Genomic DNA, 27,254 nt, shown 5'->3' on the forward strand with positions numbered 1-27,254 from the left:
GTTAACTAGTGCAGTAAGTAGAACAAAGATAAAACAGGAGTCTAAAGGGCTAGTATCCAAAATATATAAAGAACTTATAAAACCTAACACCCCTCAAAACACAAATGCCCAGTTTTAAAATGGGCAAACTACATGAATGAAAGTTTCTCTAAAAAAAAATACAGATGGCTAGCATGAAAAGATGTTCATCATCACTTACCTTCAGGGAAATGCAAGTCAAAACTACAAATTAGATATCATCTCACACCTGTTGGAGTGGCTAATATCAAAAACACAAGAAACACACGTTGGCAAGGATGTAGAGAAATAGGAATACTCGTGTACTGTTGCTGGGAAAGCAACTGCTACAGCCATTTGGGAAACATTATGGTGGTCCCTCAAAAACATAAAAATAGAATTAGCCAACAATCTAACAATAGCACTAGTAGGCATTTTCCCAAAGAATACACAATAATTTAAAAGAATAAATCCATCCCGACATTTGTACCAGCTTTCTTTAAAATAGCTAGATTATGGAAGCTTCCGTGTGTGTGTGTGTGTATGTGTGTGTGTGTGTGTGTGTGTGTGTGTGTGTTACTCCAACATAAAAAAACAGTGAAATCTTGCCATTTACAACAACATGGATGGAGCTACTGAGTATAATTCCAAGCAAAATAAGTCAGTCAGAGAAAGACAAAAACCATATGACTTCACTCCTATGAAATTTAAGAAACTAAATGAATGAGAAGGGAGAAGAGAGAGAAAGACATAAAGAAACAGACTCTTAATTATTGAGAACAAACTGATGGTTACCAGGGAATAAGGGGGGTGGGTTAAAGAGGTGATGGAGATAAAGGAGTGCACTTGTTGTTGTGAGCACTTGGTGATGAATGGAACTGTTGAATTACAATATTGCACACATGAAGCTAATAAAGCACTTTATGTGGAAAAAAGGAACCCAAAGAAATATAAAAAAATAATAATGAGAATATAAGTAAAAAAGTAAATATAGCAATTAATTAAAATTAAGGTAACTATAAAAATTCAACAATATCCAGCACATATGGAGAGTAAGAGTTTACTCATGATGACTGCCATGTATAGAACTGTTAAAACATGCTATTGTGTACATGACAAGAGCAAAACACTGTTTATTAATTTTATCAGAATGAAAAAAATAAAAATAAGTAACAATTCATGTAACTATAAAATTGCATTGACTACTTCATTACAAATTATTCACTCAGACTATAAAGGCATTTAAAGTAAAATGGATCTTAGCATTTGAGATGATTGGCTCTAATGATAAGCTACGATCTTGATGATGCATTTATCTGCTATTTGATATGACATTTCTCTTCCAGAGCTTCTTCATGGCATTTGTCATCTCAGAATTTCTCAGAGTGTAGATAAGTGGGTTCAACATGGGGGTTATGACAGGGTAAAGCACAGTCAGTGATTTGTCAATAGGCAAGGTCTTAGCAGGTCTTGCATACATGAAAATACATGGAACAAAGAAGACCACCCCAGTGATGTGGGAACCACAAGTCTGGAGGGCTTTCCACCTCCCTTCTGAACTAATGTTCTTCTTTTTTTTTTATTAAATTTTTTGTTTATTTTCAGCATAAGAGTATTCATTGTTTTTTCACCACACCCAGTGCTCCATGCAATCTGTGCCCTCCCTAATACCCACCACCTGGTTCCCCCAACCTCCCGCCCATATAACGGGCGTAGGCCATCGCTAGCAGAAGAAAGACCTCTGAGCCACCAAAAAGGTGATCTATAAAGAGCTGGGTCATACAAGATTGAAAGGATATGGTACTTTTCCCAAAGAAAACCTCTGAAATCAATCTGGGGGAAATACAAGAGGAATAAATGACATCCATAAAGGGTAAGTTAGCAAGAAAAAAGTACATAGGGGAGCCCAGGGTCTTACTGACACTTACAGTTACCACAATGAGCAAATTGCCAACCACAGTCAAAATATAGAAGAGTAAGAACATAACAAAAAGGATCTTCTGTTCCTTTGGATCCTGGGTGAGGCCCAAGAGGACAAAGTAAGTTACGTTGTTTGGTGGTTCCATCTAGTCTGCATAGGAGCTGACTTCTCATGTTAGAAGCAGGCTGATCGACAAAACAAGGGAGAAAACTTTTAAATACATTTTAAGCTTCATCTTTTATTGATTCATTTAATTAAAGAATGTGGTGGGAGTACCTGTGTTTTGTTGTTGTTTTTGTTTTCTTTTGTTTTTCATTTTATTTTATCTTATTTCTTTTCAGTGTTCCAGAGTTCATTGTTTATGCACCACACCCAGTGCTCCATGCAATATGTGTCCTCCCTAATGCCCACCAATAGAAGTACCTGTTTCTGTCCAATGTTTCATAGAGGTGATTCCCAAATTGAATAAGCCATGGTTTCCTACATTCAGTGATAACATACATAGTAATCACCAATGTTATAAGTGTCATTAAAAAAACAGTTAAAAACATAAAGTTCAGAGGTAGAAATATGCCAAACAAAAGCATCAGAGAAGTCTCCCCAGAGGAAGAAATGCTTCCACTGAGCTTTGAAAGAAAAAGTGGAAAGGCAAGAAAAGAGGACAAGGGAAATACATGAAGAGGTACACAGTTTATAAAGTCACCAAAGGGAAATCCTTGAGACTGATTAAAGGTAACTGCCATGTTTCAAACTGAGTGGCTCAAATTCGGAATGAAAGATCATCACCCTGGATTGTCTTCCCTCACTGAGACTTCTTTCTTGGGATCTCTGGCTGAATATGCCTCCTTTTCCTGACCAAGAATGTGGAACCTTTCCAATGTTGGGTCTCTCCCTTAATTTTTAAACTTCACATATGCAATATTTCTAACTCTGAACATCTCCAATTCAGTATTAATTCAGAACTATTAAGACTAAATTTTTAATTTTCAGCAAAAAATACAGGTGTTTCCCATCTCACTAAATGAGACTACCTTCCAAGTCATTACTCAGACAAGAAATATCACCATGCTGTTCATGTCTTTCTTGCTCTCATGTTCACATATTGATACTTTTAACAAATCTTATTAAACCCCATTTAAAATAGTTCACAAATTTGATCATTTTCCTCCAACTACCATTTCTCCAGCCCACTAAACTGGCCTCCTGCCCCATCTCTTCCCTTTCATTCTGGCCTCCATCAATTTATTCTCATAAGGCAGCTCAAATGATCTGTTTTTAAGGATGATTTGAATCACTCCACTGCTTTCAATGCCTACAGTGGATTCCAATCATACACTCACACCTTAACGAATCACATTTCATATTTACAGTAAGAAGAACTGTAATCTTCATTTCATAGTTGAACAAACTGAGCATCAGAACATCTACTTCTTTTTCCCAAGTCACCCATTTTTAAGTGATTAAACTGGAATGGAAATCTAAGTTTCCTTTATTTCGAAGTAATTTAACTTTTATATGATTAAAAAAAAGACACACACTTAGAAGCCTGGTTCCCAATATTTACTGTTAGTCTTACCTTGTGACAGTATGTCCACAGGCTGAAGGAAGACTTTTTACTCATTCCTGGGACTGGAATTTTTCCTTTATCCAGTATGACAAGAGAAAGCAAAAAGCTGCATTACTACCTGACAGTATATTTTATTTCATTTGGCTATCAGTCCATTTTGCTCATGGGGTACATTATATTTCACTTGGTTATCAGTCCATTCCCCCTCTGATTATTCAGGACATTGCTTTTGTTTGCACTGTAGATTATGTAAAAAGAATTCCATGGTCCACACAAGAAATAAAACTTTACTACCTTAGGATAATTTATCGAAAAGACAACTAATCTAATTTTACATAAGAAGATAGCAACCAGTCATTTCCAAGGAGATTGTTCTTGGGTAACTTGTTCCCTACTAACTTCAAAATAGAAAAATAACTTCCACTTGGTTCATTCTCTCATTCTATCCTATTGGTATAACCACATCAGTTGAGTTCAAAATTTGAGAAGAGATGTTCTTGTGCTTTTTTGGGAGGTGTGCGTTGGCCTAGCAAAAACCTAAAAATTTATCAGCTTACCCCTTAAGTGGGTAACATCTTCTTCCCAATAGGGAAAGAGATCATGAGACATTTCATCCCATCTGACAACATATGTCATTAAGTCAGAGTTGGAAAGTGTCCAAGACTGATTCTTGCTTAATTAAATTCACTGGAAATTTCCACAGATATTTTTAAAAAGTAACTATATGTAATAGTACTACTAGACTAAATCACATAATTAAGGTCTAACAGATGTAGCATGAAGAAGAAAGTACGTTTGGAACAATTATGATACTATTGCCAGTCTTGAATAAAATACCAGCCAAACCATTTTATTCCAATGAAGATTAATTTATCATGCATTTCCCCACTTGTCATAGCAAGGTCTCCTTTCATTTTACTTAACACTCATTTTATTATCAACATTAAGGTGTGAATAGATATCTTAAATATTTATTTACCAATATAGATGTAATAAGTATTAAATTATTAATTATTGTTTTTATATTAGAGCACATATTTAATGCCAGGAACCATGCTATGAGTGAGGGCACAACAATAAATAAACAGGGGATAAAACACATGTAAAGTCCTTCCTTCATGGACTTTATTTCTCATATAGTCACAGAAAAAATAAGAGAACAATTTAATAAAATAAGTATAGTCTTCCTCAGATGACTACTAAGAGCTAACCTAATTAGTAGAAATTAGATTAGTAGAATTAGTAGAAATACATGGCCAAATATATTATTTGTCCTAAAAATATTAAAAATAAAACTCAGTAAAGTTAGGCAACCACAATGTCCTTTACTTACAGTATTAGGATACTATTCATGTCCCTGGACATTAACCTTCTCTTTGCCTATTAAGACAAATGCTGGAATTTAATTTCCTGAAAGACCATGACTGAGTAATCTCTCAGATAGTACAAATCTTTACCGGTTCGGTCATTCAAAATGTATCCCTAGTAGTGCAATTTCTGGGTCATAGAGTAGCTCTATTTTTAACTTTTTGAGGAAACTCCATGCTGTTTTCCAGAGTGCCTGTACCAGCTTGCATTCCCACCAGCTTGGTAAGCAAATTCCCTTTTCTGCATATCCTCACTAACGTTTGTTGTTTCTGACATGTGCTACTAGGTTATTGCCCAAAGGATACAAACATAGGGATCCAAAGGGGCACATGCACCCCAGCTTTATAGCAGCAATGTCCACCATAGACAAAGCATGGAAAAACTCCAGATTTATATTGATAGATGAATGGGTATTGAAGATGTGGTATATAAATAAATGGAATATTATGCAGCCATCAAACAAATGAAATCTTGCCATTTGCCATGATGTAGATGGAACTAGAGGGTATTATGCTAAGCAAAATGAGTCAGTCATAGAAAGATAATTACCATATGATTTCACTCATATGTCAAATCTAAGAAACAAAACAGAGGATCAGAGGGGAAAGGAAGGAAAAATAAAATAAGATGAAATCAGAGACAGAGACAAACCATAAGAGACTGTTAACTGTAAGAAACAAACTGAGGGTTGTTGGAGGGGAAATGGGTGGGGGGATGGGGTAACTGGGTCATGGGCATTAAGGAGGGCACCTGATGTAATGAGCACTGGGTGTTATATGCAATGATGAATCACTGAACTCTACCTCTGAAACTAAGAATGCACACTATGTTAATTAATTGAGTTCAAATAAGTAATAAAAATAAAAATTAAATTAAATAGAAAACATATCACAAGGCCTTTTCCTACCCAATGGAAGGGATGTTTTACTTTTCCTCAGCATCATCCCAGAAAATTGGACCCTTCAACATGTTTGTACAGGCAATGAGGATGTCTGTACACAGGAAAATTATCAAGGAAATAGCTAGGGGATGAACAGAACCTCTAACCTGAGCAGACATTTGAATTCTCAGAAATCTCTCGGGCCATTGTATCAGGAAAATAAACCTTCCAGTTATATGTGCGGACATAGCCTATGGATTTCCACATCACTATTGGCTTCACTGAAAGAGAATGTAAGTCCATTACAGATTAGCTTAATAGAACATTTAGAACAAATTCTAATAAAATAAACTGTTCTGGACAGTATTCTCCCCTAGAACAATGACTAGAGAAAAAAATACTATGTTCTTGCTGAAAAAGAGTGGCAGACACCCAAATATGTGTACTAGCACTCCTAGACCAAATCACATTATTAAGGTCTAAAGGATGTAACATGAAGGGAAAATATAGGTTTGGATCAATTATGAGGCTATTGCCAGTCAAGAATAAAATACCACCCAAAGCATTTTAGTCAAATGATGATTGAATCATCATGTATTTCCCCACTTGCCATAACAAGTTTTTCTTTTGTTTCATTTAACATTCATTTTATTATCGACCTTGAAGTGTGAATAGATATATTAAATAATTATTTACCAATATAGATGTAATAACTATTCAATTATTAATTACTGTTTTATAGTAGAGCACCTATTTAATGCCAAGAACCATACTATAAGGACACAACAGTTAAGAAAATAGGGGGGTGAAAACACATAAAAGACCTTCCCATATGGACCTTATTTCTCATAAAGTCACACAATAAATATAAGGAAAATTCTACAAAGTAAGTGTAGTTTCTTCAGATGACTATGTAAAAACTAGCCTAATTCATAAAAATTAACCTGGCCAAGCCAATTATTTGTCCTACTTTTTTTTTTTTATCTCAAATGAGTTATTTCAATGTATCTCTCCTTGGTCCATACAGTTAGGCAACCAAAAGGTCATTTACTTATATCATTAGGATAGCATTCATGTCCCTGGACATTGTTCCTAATAAGACAATTGCTAGAATTTAACTTCTGGGAAAATCAATGACTGAGCAATCTCTCAGATAGTAGGAAAACTTTTCACCTGTTCAGTCATTCAAAATGTATCCCTAAGGCCACTTCTTCTCTAATAGAAGGCATGTTTCTACCTTTCCCCAGCTTCATCTCAGTGAAATAGGCCCCTGAAGATGTTTGCACAAGCAATGAGGGATGTCTATACACACGAAAATATAGGAAGGAAACATTTAGGAGGTAAAGAGAAACTCCAGACTGGGCAGACATTTGAATTCTCAGAAATCTCTTGGGCCATTGGATCAGGAAAATAACCCTTCCATTTATATGTGCAGACACAGCCTATGGCTTTCCACATCACTACTGTTTTTCAATGAAAGAAATTGTAAGGTCATTACAGATTAGATTAGAATATTTGGAATAGATTCAAATAAAGTATCCTCCTCTGCACAGTGTTCTCCCCTAGAACCATGACTAAAGAAAAAAAGGCTAGTCTCTTGCCAGGAAAGAATGGCAGAAACCCAAATATGTGAGAAACCTCTAATTTGAACAGAAAAAAAAATGTTAAATTATAAACTGTGAGTTTCTTATGGCAAAACAATTTATGTAAGGCAAATCACATTGAAGCCAAAGTGAAAGGATAACCAGTCTCAATTTCACTTATCAATCATGTCCTCAGCCAAGGAAGTCCTATCTCTAGCTGTTAGCATCTCTACTAAGAGGTCCTGAAGTTCAGAGGCAGAAGGCCTTAGGATGAGGGAAGTTACTGAGGTTGAAGTTGCAATTCATAAAAAGATACATAGTCCCAGTTCTGTAGTTCTGTGTTGGAAAGGATGCAGTTGAAGGTAGGATGTGCAGAGAAGTGAATCCAAGGCGATATTTGGGAAGATACACTGCAGCGGGGGAGGGAGCCTCTGTGAGCCAGCTGCCAGCAAGTGATGAAGCACTGGAGCACAAAATTGGAACTTTTACAAGTCTGCTCCACTGAGGTATGTCGTTCCAGTCGCTAAACATGGGATGGAACCCTCTCTGGGACATGTGGTCTCACAACCCTCAGGGTCACAGAACAACTGGGGGTGCCTGAGTGTGGCAGACCTCCCAAGTTTTGGAGCCCAGAAGCTGGCTGCAAAGATGGAGCCTAGGAGTGGGTTTTCATCTTGGGGCTGCCATACACCATGATCCACAGCACAGTTGGACCACTACTCTTTGAGCAGACACCCAAAAACCAGGCAATCCAGGGAGCTCCCCTTCCTCCCCCAGAGGAATGGCACAGGAGTGCACTGTAGGAATCTGCTGGGTTTGGAGACTCTAAATGGGGTCATGTGCCAGAGATAGAAATGCTTGATTATAGGCCTTATGAGCATGGATTGCAGCTGGAGACCAGAGAGACAGGAGGGATTAACTGCTTTTCTCTGCAGGCTAACTGAGGAGTGATGCACCCCAGTTCTCAGTGCCTTCAGGGCCAGAGATTGGGAGGATGCCATTTTCATTCTTGTCACCCAAAGCTGTACGAAAGCTTTTAGGGAAAAAAAGCTACAGAGAGCACACCCACGGAGAAGGAGAATACTTAGTGTGGCCCCTGGAGACACTTGAGAATCATGGCAACAGGCTGCTCATCCATAAGATCACCAAGAACATGCAGCCAAGTCCAAGTTTACTGATCAATGAGAACTGCTAAACTCCAGCAATGTGCTATAGGGGAATATAGCACAGAGAATTCATGACTTTTTTTCTTATAATTCTTAAGCTTTTCGAAGTAAATTTCCTTAACTTTATTTTTTTCTGTTTCTATTTTTTTCTTTAATTTTTCTTATTTCCTATTTTAACCAACATCTTATCAGTCCCTTTTTTAAATCTTTTTTCTAATTTTCATTTTTACACTCATATTCTATCCCTTCATTGTATTTAAACCTATGTTTTATATATAACTATATAAGCATAGATTTATACTTATATTTATACAAAAACATAAATATGGAAGTATATATTTTTGTATAAAAGTTTTTTTTTTTTCTTTCTTTAAAATAGAGAGTCTTCTAACAGACCAAAGTGTACTCCAAATCTAGTGTATGGTTTTCTTCTAGTCTCCCGCCAGATCACATTCTCTCTTTTTTTTTCTTTTTTCTTTTTTTTCCTTCTTTCTTCAACAAACTTCTTAACTCATCAATTCATTTTTTAAAATCTTTTTAAAATTTTCATCTTTATAGTCATATTCTATCCCTTTATCATATTTACCCTTATTTGTGTATATATATACAAGGTTTCTATCTTTCAAATTTGGGGAGACAGTTATTTCTAGCAGACCAAGATACACCCAAAATCTAGTGTGTGGCTCTGTTATATTCACCAGTCTGATTATATTTATTTTTTCCTTTCTTTTTCCCACAGTTGCAGGGCTCTTCTGATTGGTATACTGTATATTATTTCTTGGGTCATTCTTACTCTTTAAAGCATTTTGTTCTCTCATTCATCTATTCCTCTCTGGACAAAATGATGAAATGGTAAACTTCACCTCAAAAAGAAAAAAAAAAAAAGAACAAAAGGCTGAGAAAAAGAGAGATAAACAACTACTGGGTCACTACGGGAGAATCCTAGAGAGAAGTAATACCATAAGACAAAACAAGATTAGAATAATTGGGATCCCAGAAGAAGAAGAGAGACAGAGGCAGAAGGTGTAATGGAGCAAATAATAACAGAGAACTTCCTTAATTTGGGGAAGGAAGCAGGCATAAAAATCCAGAAGGCACAGAGAAACTTCCACAAAATCAATAAAAATAGGTCAGCACATCTTCTAGTAAAACTTACAACGTACTGTGACAAAGAGAAAATCCTGAAAACAGCTCAGGAGAAGAGGTCTGTAAAATACAACAGTATTAATACTAGATTGGCAACAGATCCATCCACAGAGACCTGGCAGGTCAGAAAGGTCTGGTATGATACATTTAGAGCACTAAATAAGAAAAATATGCAGCTGTCACTGAAATTAGATGGAGAGATAAAAAGCTTCCAAGACAAACAAATAATAAAATAATTTGTAAACACCAAACCAGCCCTACAGGAAATATTGAAAGGGGTTCTCTAAGCAAAGAGACAGCCTAAAAGTAACATAGACCAGAAAGAACAAAGACAGTATACAGTAACACTCACCTTACTGGAAATACAGTGGCATTAAATTCATATCTTTTAATAGTTACTCTGTATGTAAATGGGCTAAATGCCCCAATCAAAAGACACAGGGTATCAGAATGGAAAACAAACAAACAAAAAAACAAAAAACAAAAAACAAAAAACAAACAAACAAGACCTATGGATATGCCGTCTGCAAGAAACTGATTTCAGACCCAAAGACACCTCCAGATTTTAAGTGAGGCAGTGGAAAACAATTTACCATTCTAATGGACATCAAAAGAATGCTGAGGTGACAATCCCTATATCAGCTAAATTATATTTTAAAATAAAGACTATAATAAGAGACAAGGAAGGACACCATATCATACTTAAAGCATCTGTACAACAAGAATACCTAACAATTTTAAATATCTATGCCCCTAATATGTGATCAGCCAATTATATAAACCAACTAATAACCAAATCAAAGAAACACATCAACAATAATACAATAAGAGTAGTGGATTTTAAAACACCCCTCACTGAAAAGGACAGATCATCTAAAAAAAAAAAAGTCAACAAGGAAATAAATGTTTTAAATGACACACTGGACAAGATGGACATATATATTCAGAACATCCCATCCCAAAGCAACAGAATACGTAGAACATTCTCCAGAGTAGATTACATCCTGGGTCACAAATCAGGTTTCAAACAGTACCAAAGGATTGGGATCATTCCCTGCATATTTTTAGACCACAATGCTTTGAAACTAGAACTCAATCACAAGAGGAAAGTTGGAAAGAACTCAGAAGTTAAAGAGCATCCTATTAAGGAATGGGTCAACCAGGAAATTAAAGAAGAATTAAAAAATTTCATGGAAACAAATGAAAATGAAAACACGACTGTTCAAAATCTTTGGGATACAGCAAAGACGGTCCTCAGTGTTAAGTATATAGCAATACAAACCTTTCTCAAGAAACAACAAAGATCTCAAATACACAACCTAACCTTACACCTAAAGAGCTGGAGAAAGAACAGAAAAGAAAGCCTAAATGCAGCAGGAGAAGAGAAATAGGAAAGATCAGAGCAGATCTCTGATCTCTACTCATAACATGTTCTTATAACTGTATTTCTTTAGTGTTGGTTGTGATTTCTCCTCTTTCATTCATGGTTGTATTTATTTGGGTCCTTTCTCCTTTCTCCTTGATAAGTCTGGCCAAGGTTTTATCAATCTTATTAATTCTTTCAAAGAACTGGCTCCTACTTTTGTTGATCTGTTCTTCTGGGATTTATTATTATTATTTATCTTTTTTTTTGTTTTGTTTCTATTTCCCAGAAGGTTGCCTCAGAACAGAAGGTCAGAGGGTTGCCCTTTCTCCACATACTTGTCAACAATTTTTGTTCCCTGTCTAGTTAATTTTAGCCATTTTGACTGATGTAATATGGTATCTCATTGTGGTTTTAATTTGCATTTCCCTTATGACTAGTAATGTTGAGCAACCTTCCATGTTCTTTTTGGCCATTTGTATGTCTTCTTTGGAAAATGTCTATTTAGGCCCATTGCTCATTTTTTAATCAACTTTTGTTTTGATTTGCATTTGCTATTGAGTTGTATAAATTCCTCATACATTTTGAATATTAATGCCTTTGAGGTATATGACTTGCAAATATTTTATCTCATTCCACAGGTTGCCTTTTCCTTTGGTGCCGGAGTAGTCCGGATTTAGAACTTGAAATCCTGAACTTCAAGATCATGTCAGGATGGGATGAGATCTTCACTGGCCTAATCCCTTCTGTTTCATCCTTCTGGGAGCCCTGAACTGCCATTTCACAAGTCTGATATACTCACTGGAGAGACAGTCTACATGGAGAAGGAGAAGGAGCCAGAAGATTCCAACCTTCTAACCATCTCTGCCAAGGCACAGGTCACATGAGTAAAGTCATCCTAACACACCCTAAAAGCCCCTAATCAGCTGAATACCAGAGAGGAACCTCAGTCCACGCCACCTGGAACAGAATGGTTCAGTCAAGTCCTCCCAAAATTCACATGTAGTTAGACAAATACTTGTGTATGGCAAGATATAGTCCTGTATATAGTCAGATACACTGTGTGTGATCATATCAAACACTTATATATACACGTAAGCATTCATATGGGTAGTCAGATACTTATCCATATGTTGTTGGTAACAGACTTCTCTGTGTTCACATATAGACACATATATGAAATTGGATATATACCTACAGATCATTGAACAATGTACTTATATATAACCTGTGATTATACAGAGCTACATGAGGTCAGATAGAGATCTCTGTGGTTGAATACCTTCTTGTGTCTTGTCAAATGTAGGCCTATGAACCCTTGCATGCAAACATACACACATGCCTTGGAGTATTGTGCTATAATTCATGCCAGCAAAAGACACTGAGCCCTTTTGATCAGCTTATTGGAAATGTGGACAAACTGAGGGTTATGGAAGGGAAGGTCAGTGGGGGGATGTGGTAACTGTGTGATGGGCATTAAGGAGGGCATGTGATGTGAAAAGCACTGGGTGTTATATGCAACTGATAAATACATCTGAAACTAATGATGCACTTTATGTTGACTAATTGAATTTAAATTAAAAAAAAAGAAAATGTGAATCAAATGTAAATAAGACAAGCTACTATTTAATTAATAAAAACAAAAGTCAAGATTTATGTACATTCTATGGAAATGTTTACAAATCTTTACAAATTTACTGAGACACCGATCAAGACTTCACAATATATGTCTCATTCTGGATGGGAAAACAAGATATGAAAACATGCCATTTTCCTCAAAATAAATGTGGAGGGTCATGAAATTCTAAATATAGATTTAGGGGAAGGTTTCAAACTTCACAAAATAATCCTAAGGTTTATCAGGAAAAATAAATATTTAGAAATTGCAAGAGACTTGGAAAGGCTGAGTAATTAAGGGAGATTATTCCTACAAAATAAAATATACCTTAAAATCCTTGACTACTGACATAGAATGTTAGTGGTAGGGAAATACACCAAAGGAAAAGGAGGAAAGGGAAGAGGAGCAGGAGGAGGAGGAGGAGGAGGGAGCAGCACAGGAGGAGGGTAAATGGGCCACAAATCCAACACACTAATTATATAAAATTTGACATATTAAATAGAAAATTTTAAATTATTACTAAAATTAATAATAACCTTGGAAGATTATTTTTCCTGTTTAAGGAAAACAGGCTTAGATTTGTCCTTATTACAAGCAAAAATAAATCCTAGATAACATGAAAGGAAAAATTTTTGAGGGTTATATTTATTTTTTAAAAAGATGATAAAATTTATAAATTTACCAAATGAAAGTAAATGAAATTTTCCAAGAGTGATGGGATAGAAGAAATCAAAAGTAAAAGAATATGGGAACATCATTATAGAAAAACACCCATAATTACAACATAAATAAGGTAAATGTTTTGAGCAAATATCAAAGAAGACTGTTGTAGCAAATGCACATATTTAATGTAGAAAGAGTTCATGAAAATTCATCAGTAAAAACTCTTCAAGAGATCAAGAATTCAAGAATGCAAGTAACTGAGCAAACTTCATGGAGTTGATTCTATGTCACACATTGTGCAAATACTGAGTATAAGACAGTTAAGTAACTTTTCGTGGCTTAAAGGAACTTATAGAATAATTAACAGAAATAATTAATCAAGATTTTTATCTCATCACTTGAAATAACGGTACAAATTTGGAAATTAACTAAATGTCTAAGTCCATTTGGGCCACTTTAACAGAATACCACAGACTGATTGGCTTCAACAAAAGTCATTTATTTCTCACAGTTCTGCGGTCTGGGAAGTCCAAGATCAAGACACTTGCAAATTCCATATCCAGTGAGAGCTTGCATCCTAGTTCATAGATAACTGTCTTCACTGTGTCCCCGCATTGGAGAAAAAGTAAGTGGGTTCTCTGGTCTCTCTCTCTTTCTCGCTCTCTCTCTCTTAGGTAATTCATGTTGCTTTTATTTAGAATAAGAATGAATGATACAGTTCTTTAACAGTGAATTTGTTTTATCATTCATAGCATATGCTTAAGTTGAAATTACTATAGCTTTTCTCTCTTTTTTTTTTCATTTTGCTTTATTTCTTTTCAGTGTTCCAGAATTCATTGTTTATGCGCCACACCCAGTGCTCCACACAATATGTGCTCTCCATAATACCCACAACCAGGCTCACCCAACTCCCCATCCCTCTCCCCTCCAAAACCCTCAGTTTGTTTCTCAGAGTCCACAGTCTCTCATGTTCATCTCCCCCCACCCCGATTTCCCCCAGCTCCCTTCTCTCCTCCCAATGTCCTTCGTCTTATTCTTTATGCTCCATAAGTAAGTGAAACCATATGATAATTGACTCTTTCTGCTTGACTTATTTCACTTGGCATAATCTTTTCCAGTCCTGTCCATGTTGATAGAAAAGTTGGGTATTCATCCTTTCTGATGGAGGCATAATACTCCATTGTATATACGGACCATATCTTCTTTATCCATTCATCTGTTGAAGGGCTTCTTGGCTCTTTCCACAGTTTGGCAACTGTGACCATTACTCCTATGAACACTGGGGTACAGACGGCCCTTCTATTCACTGCATCTGTATCTTTGGGGTAAATATCCAATAGTGCGGTTGCAGGATCATAGGGTAGCTCTATTTTTAGTTTTTTGAGGAATCTCCACACTGTTTTCCAATATGGCTGCACCAACTTGCATTCCCACCAGCAGTGTAAGAGGGTTCCCCTTTCTCCACATCCTCTCCAACACTTGTTGCTTACTGCCTTGTAAATTTTGGCCATTCTAACTGGTATAAGGTGATATCTCGATGTGGTTTTAAGTTGAATCTCCCTGATGGTTAATGATGAACATTTTTTCATGTGTATGTTAGCCATTTGTATGTCTTCTTTGGAGAATTGTCTATTTATGTCATCTGCCCATTTTTTGATGGGGCATCAGCCCCATCTTGGATCTTGGATATCAGCCCTTTGTCTGTAGTGTCATTTGTAAATATCTTCTCCCATTCCATGGGTTGCCTCTTTGTTTTGTTGACTGGTGTCTCTTTTTAAAGAGACAGTAGTCACATTCATGAGAGCTCTACCTTCATGACCTAATCAGCTCCCAAACACCCCATCTCCAAATATCATGTATTATAAAGAATTTAATGAATTTTGGAGGGAACACAAATATTCAGTCCATAGCGACATCCAAAAGTAGATGACTTAATGATATAACTTCTGTTTATTATTATTTAATGATAGTGTCCTATTTGGGAAGACTTTAAGGTGACAAAGAAATCTCCATGTAATAATATTGATATAAGTTGGGATATAAAGATTCTCATACACTGTGACTTACCAGTGAAAAGGCTCTATTCCCCATGGCCAGGTCACCCCATGAATCCAGACTAAATAAAGGATGCAGAAACATGAGTTTCTTTGATCACATGCTTCCTACACTATTAGATCCAGATAACATTTTCTTTCAAACCTCATTCAGAGAGAGGGAGACTTATGAAAGACATCTCTGTTAAAGAAATCAATATAAATTATGACTTCTTTATAACTCAATAATTGCATTCCATTAAGAGAAGAGATAAAAGTGGCATGCCATATTGTGAACATCTTTTTTTTAAAAGATTTTTATTTATTTATTTGACGGACAGATCACAAGTAGGCAGAGAGACAGGTAGAGAGAGAGGAGGAAGCAGGCTCCCTGCTGAGTGGAGAACCCGATGCGGGGCTCAATCCCAGGACCACAGGATCATGACCTTAGCCAAAGGCAGAGGTTTTAACCCACTGAGCCACCCAGGCACCTCTGTCAACATCTTTCTTATGAATGATATCACCCAAAATATCTGGTGTTAGGTTCTATATTGCATACTTGAAGCTCATGAAGTATGGATTATGTTAATTCCACATATGAAAAGAAGGGTCGAGGTCCCTAAAGAAGTTGATGAAGTGCTATAAGCAAAAGTAGAGATGGAGATACTTTAAAATGGCAGAGATATTATCAAATGTTCTAAACTATAAGGGAAGCTTAATGGACCATCTCAATGAAAATATAACACAAAACAAAGCTGCTCCACATGAAGAAATAAAAGGATTCCTCAATTAGAAAAATAAGTAAATCTTACTTATCATATCTAGGTCTTTTGTTCGGGTATTTTTCTTGCCTTAACTTCTTTATCATTAATATTATAATTTGGAAGCAGAATTCCTTTTCAATCCTATTAGCTAAGTAATATGAACAAAATTATATACTTAAACATCTTGCAGTTATAAAAATCAGATATATACTTCAAGTATTAAGTATGAGTTTTCTTTGTATGGGAAGAGTGAACCAAGTGTTTATGTCCCATTTCTTAAAATGTTTCTCTGAAATATATAATGAGCACAATTACTTCTGAAAAAGAACAATTGGGCAAAAGAGAAGAAAGTGAAAATTTTCCAGTAATGAAAATAAAGGTACAGTATTAATTATAACATAACTCATCATATAGAACACAAACCTATAGTTTCAATAAAACATTTTATGCCCATGGGCGCCTGGGTGGCTCAGTGGGTTAGGCCTCTGCCTTCGGCTCGGGTCATGATCCCGGGGTCCTGGGATGGAGCCCCACATCTGACTCTCTGCTCAGCGGGGAGCCTGCTTCCTCCTCCTCTCTCTCTCTCTCTCTCTCGCTGCCTACTTGTGATCTCTCTCTGTCAAATAAATAAATAAAAATCTAAAAAAAAAATTATATGCCCAAAAGCTACAGACCTACTTAACTAACAATTTATGAAAATCTTAGCAATCTTATTTGGTCATTATAATATTTACACCTTAAATGCTTTCATCATACTCAAGTTCATTAAACCTGAGGAGAAATTCATTACAAATAAATAATCCTTTCCTGGATGGAGTAACTCTTCATTGAAAAAAGTTGACATTTTCTCTTCAGCATCATTTTCTTCTGTTCCACAGCTTTTTCATAGCATTTTTCATCTCTCCATTTCTCAGAGTATAGATCAGAGGGTTTAACATAGGGGTGATAACTGTGTAAAATACAGTCAAGGATTTATCAATGGGTAAAGGAGAAGGAGGTCTCACATATGTAAAAATGCAAGGGACAAAGAAGAGGACCACGACTGTAATATGAGAGCCACAAGTGGATAAGGCTTTCCGCCTCCCTTCCTGACTATGGGTCTTCAGAGATTGCAGAATGACCCCATAGGAAATGAGTAAGACTGTAAATATGACCACACAGATTGCCCCATCATTGGCAACTACAATGAGGCCTATAACATAGGTGTCAGTGCAGGCAAGTTTTAATAACGGATACATGTCACACATAAAGTGGTCGATGACATTGGGACCACAGAAGGGAAGGTTGTAAGCAAAGAGAAGTTGAACAACAGCATGCAGAAAACCTCCAACCCAGGCCAACAGCAACAACAGAACACACACCCGTTGATTCATGATTGTCAAATAATGCAAAGGTTTGCAGATGGCCACATAGCGGTCATAGGCCATGACCACCAGGAGCAAAATCTCAGCACCACCAAATAAGTGCTCTATAAAGAGCTGGGACATGCAAGCTTGTAAGGAAATGGTTTTCTTCTCATAGAGTAAGTCTATAATCATATTGGGAGTAATTGTAGTAGAATAAACAGCATCCATAAATGATAAGTAGCCAAGGAAGAAGTACATAGGGGTATCCAGGGATGGGCTGACCACCACAGTCACCACAATGAGTAGGTTGCCCACCATCGTCAGGATGTAGATGATCAAGAACACAACAAATAGTATTTTCTGACCTTGGAGGCTCTGGGTGAGCCCCAAGAGGACAAACTCAGTCACATTGTTCCTGTGTTCCATATGTTCTTTTGTATCTCCTTAATTCACAGTTCAAGACAAAATTAGCTGTAAATGTGATGATTACTGGTGACTTCCTGAAATCTAACACAATCTGTTTATTCATTTACCTAATAGACATTATAGTTTCTTATGTCTCAGTACTTTCAGAAATTACAAGAATACAAGGTGGATGAAAATATTCTCCCTAACCTCACCAGTCTCACTGACTCAGGCAGAGATAAGTCACTAAAGACATTGTGGGAAAATGACACGGTAATAAATAAATGGAGGGTCACAACCAACTTTCTAACTGGAAGCTAGTAAAAATGTACATGTAGTGAATTCTTCATATAAAAATTTTTAAATGCATTGTTTTAATGAAAAACTGCAGCAAGATTTTTATTTACTTCCCAGCTAACATAAAAGATGACTTTCTAACTTCTAGAATTCTCTTAATTCATAAATGAAATTGATATATTTTATGATATCAAAACATCTCAAGGACTTTAAAAACATACCATGAAATCAATAGATAAAAGTAGACAGGGGGAAAGACTTGCATTTTGGAGGACATACACAGAGTTAATACCAAAATACACACAGAGCTTTAAGCAAATAAAATATAGAAGAGAAAGAAACCAATGGCAAGTTGGTAAGTCATATAGAGAAGCATTTATAGGAATAGTCAACAGTCATATGCGATGATGTTGAAACTCATCCATAACAGAAACATAGGACCTGAAGTAAGAGCTTGTTTATGAAAGTGTGACCTTGGATTCTTCAAAATCACTCATTCAAGTTTGTGGATGCTACAGCATCCTCTAAATTTCCACAGATCAGCAAACAATGCCCAGAAAACATATCAATTGAAACCATCTGTAGAGTTAGAAATATCTGGCCCATTAAAATATCCCTAAGCCTGAAACTAGTTTCTAAAAATACTGTTAGGAAAGTACATTTATTCTGTATCTTTATACGTAAAAATAACCAAAAAGAGTATTACAGAACTGAGCTAGCTAATTCCCATATATTCTAATAGCCATATTAGAATATAGTTGATCCCTAATATAGCTGATTATCAGATTCACATGGCAGAACTTTTAAAAGACTGAATCCCAGCAACACCAAGATGTAAAATATAAAGTCTACTTTGGAATATCACATCTAATTACACTTCCTGGGTTACCTGCATGCTGAAACACCTTTCAATTCAAGGTTGCAGTCCCTTCTCCCTTCTCTTTTGTGCCCTGATACCATTTTTGTGCACACAGACCAAGAAAATACAAGCATCATCACAGGATATTGAACTGTTTCCATGGGCACAATGCTTCCTATGTTTGCAGAAAGTCTTATTCATTTCAGTCTTTCAGAAAAAGGTTACCTCTTAAATTTCTGGGATTTTCAAATGAACACAAAGACCCTGAAATCTAAACAAGTCTGAATACTGGCTGTGAACAAAGAGACCCAAAATCTTCATTGATAGCAGATTTGTTTCAATAACAAATGAATGTTAAACCAACATTTTGAAGTTAAAAGAAAAAGAAGAAGAAGAAGAAGGTCAAGTGAGCACCTGGGCGGCTCAGTCAGTCATGTGTCTTCTTTCCATTCAAGTCATTATCCCATGGTCCTGGGATGAAGTCCTACATAGGGGAGGGGAGGTTTTTTTTTTTTTTTCCTCCCTCTGCCTCTGCCGTCCCCCTCCTTGTGAGTTCTCTGTCTCACTCACCCACTAGCTCTCTCTCAAACAAATTTTTTAAAAATCTTTTTAAAAAATTCAACTTTGCAGGAGAGAAATTTGTGAATTGTTAGAAAAGTTTATGTGGTTGTGTGGTCAGTTATACTGGTCTGTCTTCACAAAGCATAGTTAAACTCTGGATTCCCTGTATGGAGAATAATTTCATATACATACTTTGTTATGGTTTGAGTCCTTCCTTTCAATTCCTGATAAAGCTGGTCATTGAACACTGATCCAAACACTCCTAAATCAAGAAAATGGTGTGTAAACACATTATCTGTATTTGAACTACAACACAGATTGTTGAGTCATTGAACTGGTACATCTCCAAGACTGAATCTTCCCTAATTAAATTCATTGGGACCTTCATCATAATTGTGAGGGTAGACCTGCATCTCCAGAGATGCCACCAGGATAATAACTCTTTACAACAGGACTTTTCCTCTTGGGGAGAAATCACAAAAGAACAACTTGAGATTGAATCACCAAAAGAGAAATGTCCAGTGTGGACAGAAATAAAATATGTAAAGACTCTCTTCTTTCAAGCATGATTTTCAAAATAGGCATAGCTGTTCTGGTTACACTTAAGCTATGTCTTTGCACACAGACACCTAAACTGACTTCCAGGGCATCACAAAAGTAAACTGTGTATGACCCATTTGAAAGTTGTCTCAAATGTGGATAAAGCAAGATTCTCCCCTAAGGGGAAGAGTCTTGAGTTTGTCACATAGGGGCACACAGACAAGTTGATAGAACTTGTGTTAGTATGGGAGTGGGGAGGGAGAAAACACTGTGGGAGTTTTCCACTTATCTCAGAGTGCTCAGAGAATGCTCGCCAAAATACACACTACACTTGGCCGAAAAACAAATTGCAATGCATTTTAAAGGACTTAAATCATACAGAATATATATAATGAAATTCAACATAAACCTAACACTGTTTCCCAATTATTTACAAATTAAGCAACATAAATTTAAATTACCATGAATTAAAGAAGAAATATCAGTGAATAGTTTTTATTTATTTTTATTTTTTAAGATTTTATTTATTTATTTATTTGCCAGAAAGAGAGAGAGCATGCACAAGCAGAGGGAGCAGCAGGTAGAGGTAGAAGCAGAATCCTCACTGAACAAGAAGCCCAGTGAGGGACTAGATCCCAGGACCCTGAGATCATGACCTGAACCAAAGGCAGATGCTTAACTGACTGACCCACCCAGACATCTCAGTGAATAGTTTTTAAAATGAAGTTTCAACAGAAAGATAATGAAAGGGGTGTGTGTGTATGTGTGTGTGTGTGTGTGCGTGCGTGTGCATGTGTGTCCTGGGTGCAGTTAAAGGAGTGCTTAGAAAGAAATGGATAGCTGTAAATAGAAATATTAGGAACCAAGAGACATTACATGAAGTCAAGCCTCTATCTTAAGAACCTGAGCAAAGGAAAACCAAAATAAACCCAGAGAACACTGGGTAGAATGGAAATACTAAATAAAATATAGAAACCATGGAAAGAGAAATTAATTGAATAGAAACTGGAATACAACATAGAATAGAGAAAATATCCAAATCCAGGAAGTTGTTCTTTCAAAGGTTCATAAAACTGATATGTTCCTAGCAAAATGGATTAAGAAAAACCAAGAGAAAGAACAAAGGATAAGAATCAAGAATGAAGAAAAAAAAAAAAAAAGAATGAAGAGGGCTCCATCCCTCCATTCTACTGATCTGAAAATGATAACAAAAGAGCAACATAAATGAATTTACGCCATCTAAGAAAGTGGAGCTCTGTTATGAAAGATACAACTTTCTAAAGAGACACAGAAAAATAATTAAAAACTGAAATAAACTGGGGTGCCTGGCTAGCTCATCAGTGGAACATGTGACTCTTGATCTTAGGGTCATGAGTTCAAGCCTCATGTTGGTTATAGAGATTACTTAAAAAATAATAATAATAATAATATTTTTGAACTGAAATGATCTAATACTGTTAAATAAATTAATAAATTAATAAATTAAAATCTTTCCCTTCCCAAAGCAAAAATTTCACTCCCATACAAATTTATCAATTGTCCTATATAAAAATTAATCAAAGTGTAGTACCAATCTTACATAAATATGTTCAAGAATAAGGAGAAATTAAAATACTCCCTGACTCATTTTATTCATCCAACATAAGCCTTACACCTGGAAACAAGAGCATCACAAGATCAATAATCAGACAACCTACAACCTACAGAATGGGAGAAGATATTCGCAAGTGACAGTACAGACAAAAGGCTGATATCCAGGACCTATAAAGAACTCCTCAAACTCAACATGCACAAAACAGATAATCATGCCAAAAAATGGGCAGAAGACATGAACAGACACTTCTCCAATGAAGACATGCAAATGGCTACCAGACACATGAAAAAATGTTCACCATCACAAGCCATCAGGGAGATTCAAACCAAAACCACATTGAGATACCACCTTACACCAGTTAGAATGGCCAAAATTAACAAGACAGTAAATAATGTGTGTTGGAGAGGATGTGGAGAAAGGGGAACCCTCTTACACTGTTGATGGGAATGCAAGTTGGTACAGCCACTTTGGAAAACAGTTTGGAGATTCCTTAAAAATTAAAAATAGAGCTTCCCTATGACCCTGCAATTACACTACTGGGTATTTACCCCAAAGATACAGATGTGGTGAAAAGAAGGGCCATATGTACCCCAGTGTTCATAGCAGCAATGGCCACGGTCACCAAACTTGGAAAGAACCAAGATGCCCTTCAACGGATGAATGGAGAGAGAAGATGTGGTCCATATACACTATGGAGTATTATGCCTCCATCAGAAAGGATGAATACCCAACTTTTGTAGCAAGATGGATGGAACTGGAAGAGATTATGCTGAGTGAAATAAGTCAAGCAGAGAGAGTCAAGTCTCATATGGATTCACTTATTTGTGGAGCATAACAAATAACATGGAGGACATGGGGAGATGGAGAGGAGAAGGGAGTCGGGGGAAATATCAGTATTTTGAAGCGATATCTGCACCCAATGTTCATTGAAGTATTATTCACAATAGGGGTGCCTCGGTGGTTCAGTGGGTTAAGCCTCTGCATTCGGCTCAGGTCACAGTCTCAAGGTTCTGGTATCGAGCCCCACATTGGACAATAGTCAAGATACCAAAAAAGGAACAAAACAAAACAAAACAAAAAACCCCACCTCTCTATTGATGGATGAATGGACAAAAAAATGGGGCATGTATAAATAATGGAATATTATTTGGCTATAAAAAAAGAAAATTCTTCTTTTTAAGACATGGTTGAAGGTGAATGTTAAGTGAAATAAGCCAGATACAGAAAGGCAAATACTACATGAACTCAGTTATATGGGGTAGTTTTTAAAAAAAGTCAAATTCATAGAAGCAGGGAAGAGAATGATGATTACCAGGTACTGGAGGTTGGGGAAATGTTCAAAAACTATAAACATTCAGTTATAAGATGAATAAGTTCTGGGGCACCTGGATGGCTCAGTCAGTTAAGCCTCTGCCTTTGGCTCAGTTCAGAATCCCAGGGTCCTGGGATCGAGCCTGTCATCAGGCTCCCTGCTTAGGGTGAAGTCTGCATCTCCCTCTCACTCTGCCCCTACCTCCCCTCTGTTCACGCTATCTCTCTCTCGTGTTCACTATCTCAATAAATAAATTTTTTAAAGATGAATAAGTTCTAAGGTTGTAATATACAGCATGGTGGCTCTACTTAATAATACTGTATTATTTACTTGAAATTTGCTAAGAGTACATTGTAAAGTGGCCTTCATGAAGAAAAAAAAAATATGTGAGGTAATAGATGTTCTCATTAGCTTGGTAATGGTAACCACTTCGCAATGAATACCTATATCAAATCATCACATATTGCATCTTTTTTTTTTAATTTTAGTAAACATATAATGTATTTTTATCCCCAGGGGTACAGGTCTGTGAATCGCCAGGTTTACACATTTCACAGCTCTCATCATAGCACATACCCTCCCCAATGTCCATTTCCCCACGACCCTCTCCCATACCCCTCCCCCCAGCAACCCTCAGTCTGTTTTTTGAGATTGAGTCTTTTATGGTTTGTCTCCCTCCCAATCCCATCTCTTCATTTTTTCTTTTCCTACCTCCCCCCAACACCCCTGCATTGCATCTCCACTTCCTCATATCAAAGAGATGATATGATAGTTGTCTTTCTCCGATTGACTTATTTCGCTAAGCATGATACCCTTTAGTTCCATCCACGTCATCGCAAAAGGCAAGATTTCATGTCTTTTGATGGCTGCATAGTATTCCATTGTGTATATATACCACCTCTTCTTTATCCATTCATCCGTTGATGGACATCTAAGCTCTTTCCACAGTTTGGCTATTGTGGACATTGCTGCTATAAACATTTGTGGGCACGTGCCCCTTCGGAGCACCACGTTTGTATCTTTACGATATATACCCAGTAATGCAATTGTTGGGTCATAGGGTAGCTCTATTTTCAGTTTTTTGAGGAACCTCCACACTGTTTTCCAGAGTGGTTGCACCAGCTTGCATTCCCACCAGCAGTGTAGGAGGATTCCCCTCTCTCCGCATCTTCGCCAGCATCTGTCATTTCTTGACTTGTTCATTTTAGCCATTCTGACTGGTGTGAGGTGGTATCTCATTGTGGTTTTGATTTGTATTTCCCTGATGTCGAGTGATGTGGAGCATTTTTTCATGTGTCTATTGGCCATCTGGATGTCTTCTTTGCAGAAACGTCTGTTCATGTCCTCTGCCCATTTCTTGACTGGATTATTTGTTCTTTGGGTGTTGAGTTTGATAAGCTCTTTATAGATTTTGGATACTAGCCCTTTATCTGCTATGTCGTTTGCAAATATCTTCTCCCATTCTGTCAGTTGTCTTTTGGTTTTGTTAACTGTCTCCTTTGCTGTGCAAAAGCTTTTGATCTTGATGAAATCCCAAGAGTTCATTTTTGCCCTTGCTTCTGTTGCCTTTGGCGATGTTCCTAGGAAGAAGTTGCTGCGGTTGAGGTCAAAGAGGTTGCTGCCTGTGTTCTCCTCAAGAATTTTGATAGATTCCTTTCTCACATTGAGGTCCTTCATCCATTTTGAGTCTATTTTCATGTGTGGTGTAAGGAAATAGTCCAATTTCATTATTCTACATGTGGCTGTCCAATTTTCAGAGCACCATTTGTTGAAGAGGCTGTCTTTTTTCCGTTGGATATTCTTTCCTTTGTCAAAGATTAGTTGACCGTAGAGTTGAGGGTCTATTTCTGGGCTCTCTCTTCTGTTCCATTGATCTATATGTCTGTTTTTGTGCCAGTACCATACTGTCTTGATGATGACAGCTTTGTAATAGAGCTTGAAGTCTGGAATTGTGATGCCACTGACTTTGGCTTTCTTTTCCAATATTCCTGTGGCTATTCGAGGTCTTTTCTGGTTCCATATAAATTTTAGGATTATTTGTTCTATTTCTTTGAAAAGGAATGGATGGGATTTTGATAGGGATTACATTAAATGTGTAGATTGCTTTAGGAAGAATAGACATTTTCACAATATTTGTTCTTCCAATCCATGAGCATGGAATATTTTTCCATTTCTTTGTGTCTTCCTCAATTTCTTTCATGAGGACTTTATAGTTTTCTGAGTACAGATTCTTTGCCTCTTTGGTTAGATTTATTCCTAGGTATCTTATGGTTTTGGGTGCAATTGTAAATGGGACTGACTCCTCAATTTCTCTTTCTTCTGTCCTGTTATTAGTGTAAAGAAATGCGACTGATATCTGTGCATTGACTTTATATGCTGACACTTTACTGAATTCCTGTATAAGTTCTACCAGTTTTGGAGTGGAACCTTTTGGGTTTTCCAAATATAGTATCATATCATCTGCAAAGAGTGATAGTTTGACTTCTTCTTTGCCAATTTGGATGCCTTTAATTTCTTTTTGTTGTCTGATTGCTGAGGCTAGGACTTCTAGTACTATGTTGATAAGCAGTGGTGATAACAGACATCCCTGCCGTGTTCCTGACCTTAGCGGAAAAGCTTTCAATTTTTCTTCATTGAGAATGATATTTGCGGTGGGTTTTTCATAGATGGCTTTGATAATATTGAGGTATGTGCCTTCTATCCCTACACTTTGAAGAGTTTCAATCAGGAAGGGATGCTGCACATTGTCAAACGTTTTTTCAGCATCTATTGAGAGTATCATATGGTTCTTATTCTTTCTTTTATTAATGTATTGTATCACATTGATGGATTTGTGGATGTTGAACCAACCATGCAGCCCTGGAATAAATCCCACTTGGTCGTGGTGAATAATCCTTTTAATGTACTGTTGGATCCTATTGGCCAGTATTTTAGTGAGAATTTTCGCATCTGTGTTCATCAAGGATATGGGTCTGTAATTCTCTTTTTTTGGTGGGATCCTTGTCTGGTTTTGGGATCAAGGTGATGCTGGCCTCATAGAATGAGTTTTGAAGTTTTCCTTCCATTTCTATTTTTTGGAACAGTTTCAGGAGAATAGGAATTAATTCTTCTTTAAATGTTGGTAGAATTCCCCTGGGAAGTTGTCTGGTCCTGGAATTTTGTTTGTTTGGAGATTTTTGATGACTGTTTCAATCTCCTTACTGGTTATAGGTCTGTTCAGGTTATCTATTTCTTCCTGGTTCAGTTGTGGTAGTTTATATGTCTCTAGAAATGTATCCATTTCTTCCAGATTGTCAAATTTGTTGGTGTAGAGTTGCTCGTAGTACGTTCTTATAATTGTTTGTATTTCTTTGGTGTTGGTTGTGATCTCTCCTCTTTCATTCATGACTTTATTTATTTGGATCCTTTCTCTTTTCTTTTTGATAAGTCTGGCCAGGGGTTTGTCAATCTTATTAATTCTTTCAAAGAACCAGCTCCTCGTTTCGTTGATTTGTTCTATTATTTTCTTAGATTCTATTTCATTGATTTCTGCTCTGATCTTTATGATTTCTCTTCTCCTGCTGGGTTTAGGCTTTCTTTGGTGTTCTTTCTCCAGCTCCTTCAGGTGTAGGGTTAGGTTGTGTATTTGAGACCTTTCTTGTTTCTTGAGAAAGGCTTGTACCGCTATATATTTTCCTCTCAGGACTGCCTTTGTTGTGTCCCACAGATTTTGAACCATTATGTTTTCATTATCATTTGTTTCCATGAATTTTTTCAATTCTTCTCTAATTTCCTGGTTGACCTATTCATTTTTTAGAAGGATGCTGTTTAGTCTCCATGTATTTGGGTTCTTTCCAAATTTCCTCTTGTGATTGAGTTCTAGCTTCAGAGCATTGTGGTCTGAAAATATGCAGGGAATGATCCCGATCTTTTGATACCAGTTGAGACCTGATTTATGACCCAGGATGTGGTCTATTCTGGAGAATGTTCCATGTGTACTAGAGAAGAATGTATATTCTGTTGCTTTGTGATGGAATGTTCTGAATAGATCTGTGATGTCCATCTGGTCCAGTGTGTCATTTAAGGCCTTATTTCCTTGTTGATCTTTTGCTTAGATGATCTGTCCATTTCAGTGAGGGGAGTGTTAAAGTCCCCTGCTATTATTGTATTACTGTTGATGTATTTCTTTGATTTTGTTATTAATTGGTTTATATAGTTGGCTGCTCCCTTGTTAGAAGCATAGATATTTAAGATTGTTAGATCTTCTTGTTGGACAGACCCTTTGAGTATGA

The 27,254-nt window shown here is 36.6% G+C and overlaps 1 protein-coding gene and 1 pseudogene across 2 annotated transcripts in view; both read right to left on the bottom strand.

Annotated features, from left to right (window-relative positions):
* Positions 1-1,309: 1,309 nt before the first annotated feature.
* The window catches only part of LOC308350279 (olfactory receptor 4A47-like), a 31,492-nt pseudogene continuing 5,547 nt past the window's right edge, over positions 1,310-27,254 (bottom strand). Inside the window, exon 2 of the transcript in view lies at positions 1,310-1,366. The product of the transcript in view is annotated as an olfactory receptor 4A47-like (transcript). The remainder of the gene's footprint in view (positions 1,367-27,254) is intronic.
* LOC308350289 (olfactory receptor 4A15-like) lies at positions 16,927-17,841 on the bottom strand (the record flags this gene model as incomplete). Its single annotated transcript, XM_080815424.1, has 1 exon — positions 16,927-17,841. One exon carries the CDS (start codon positions 17,839-17,841, stop codon positions 16,927-16,929), a length of 915 nt encoding a protein of 304 aa, XP_080671550.1.

The sequence above is a fragment of the Martes martes genome (assembly GCF_963455335.1).
Source record: "Martes martes genome assembly, chromosome: 10".
Lineage (NCBI taxonomy): Eukaryota > Metazoa > Chordata > Mammalia > Carnivora > Mustelidae > Martes > Martes martes.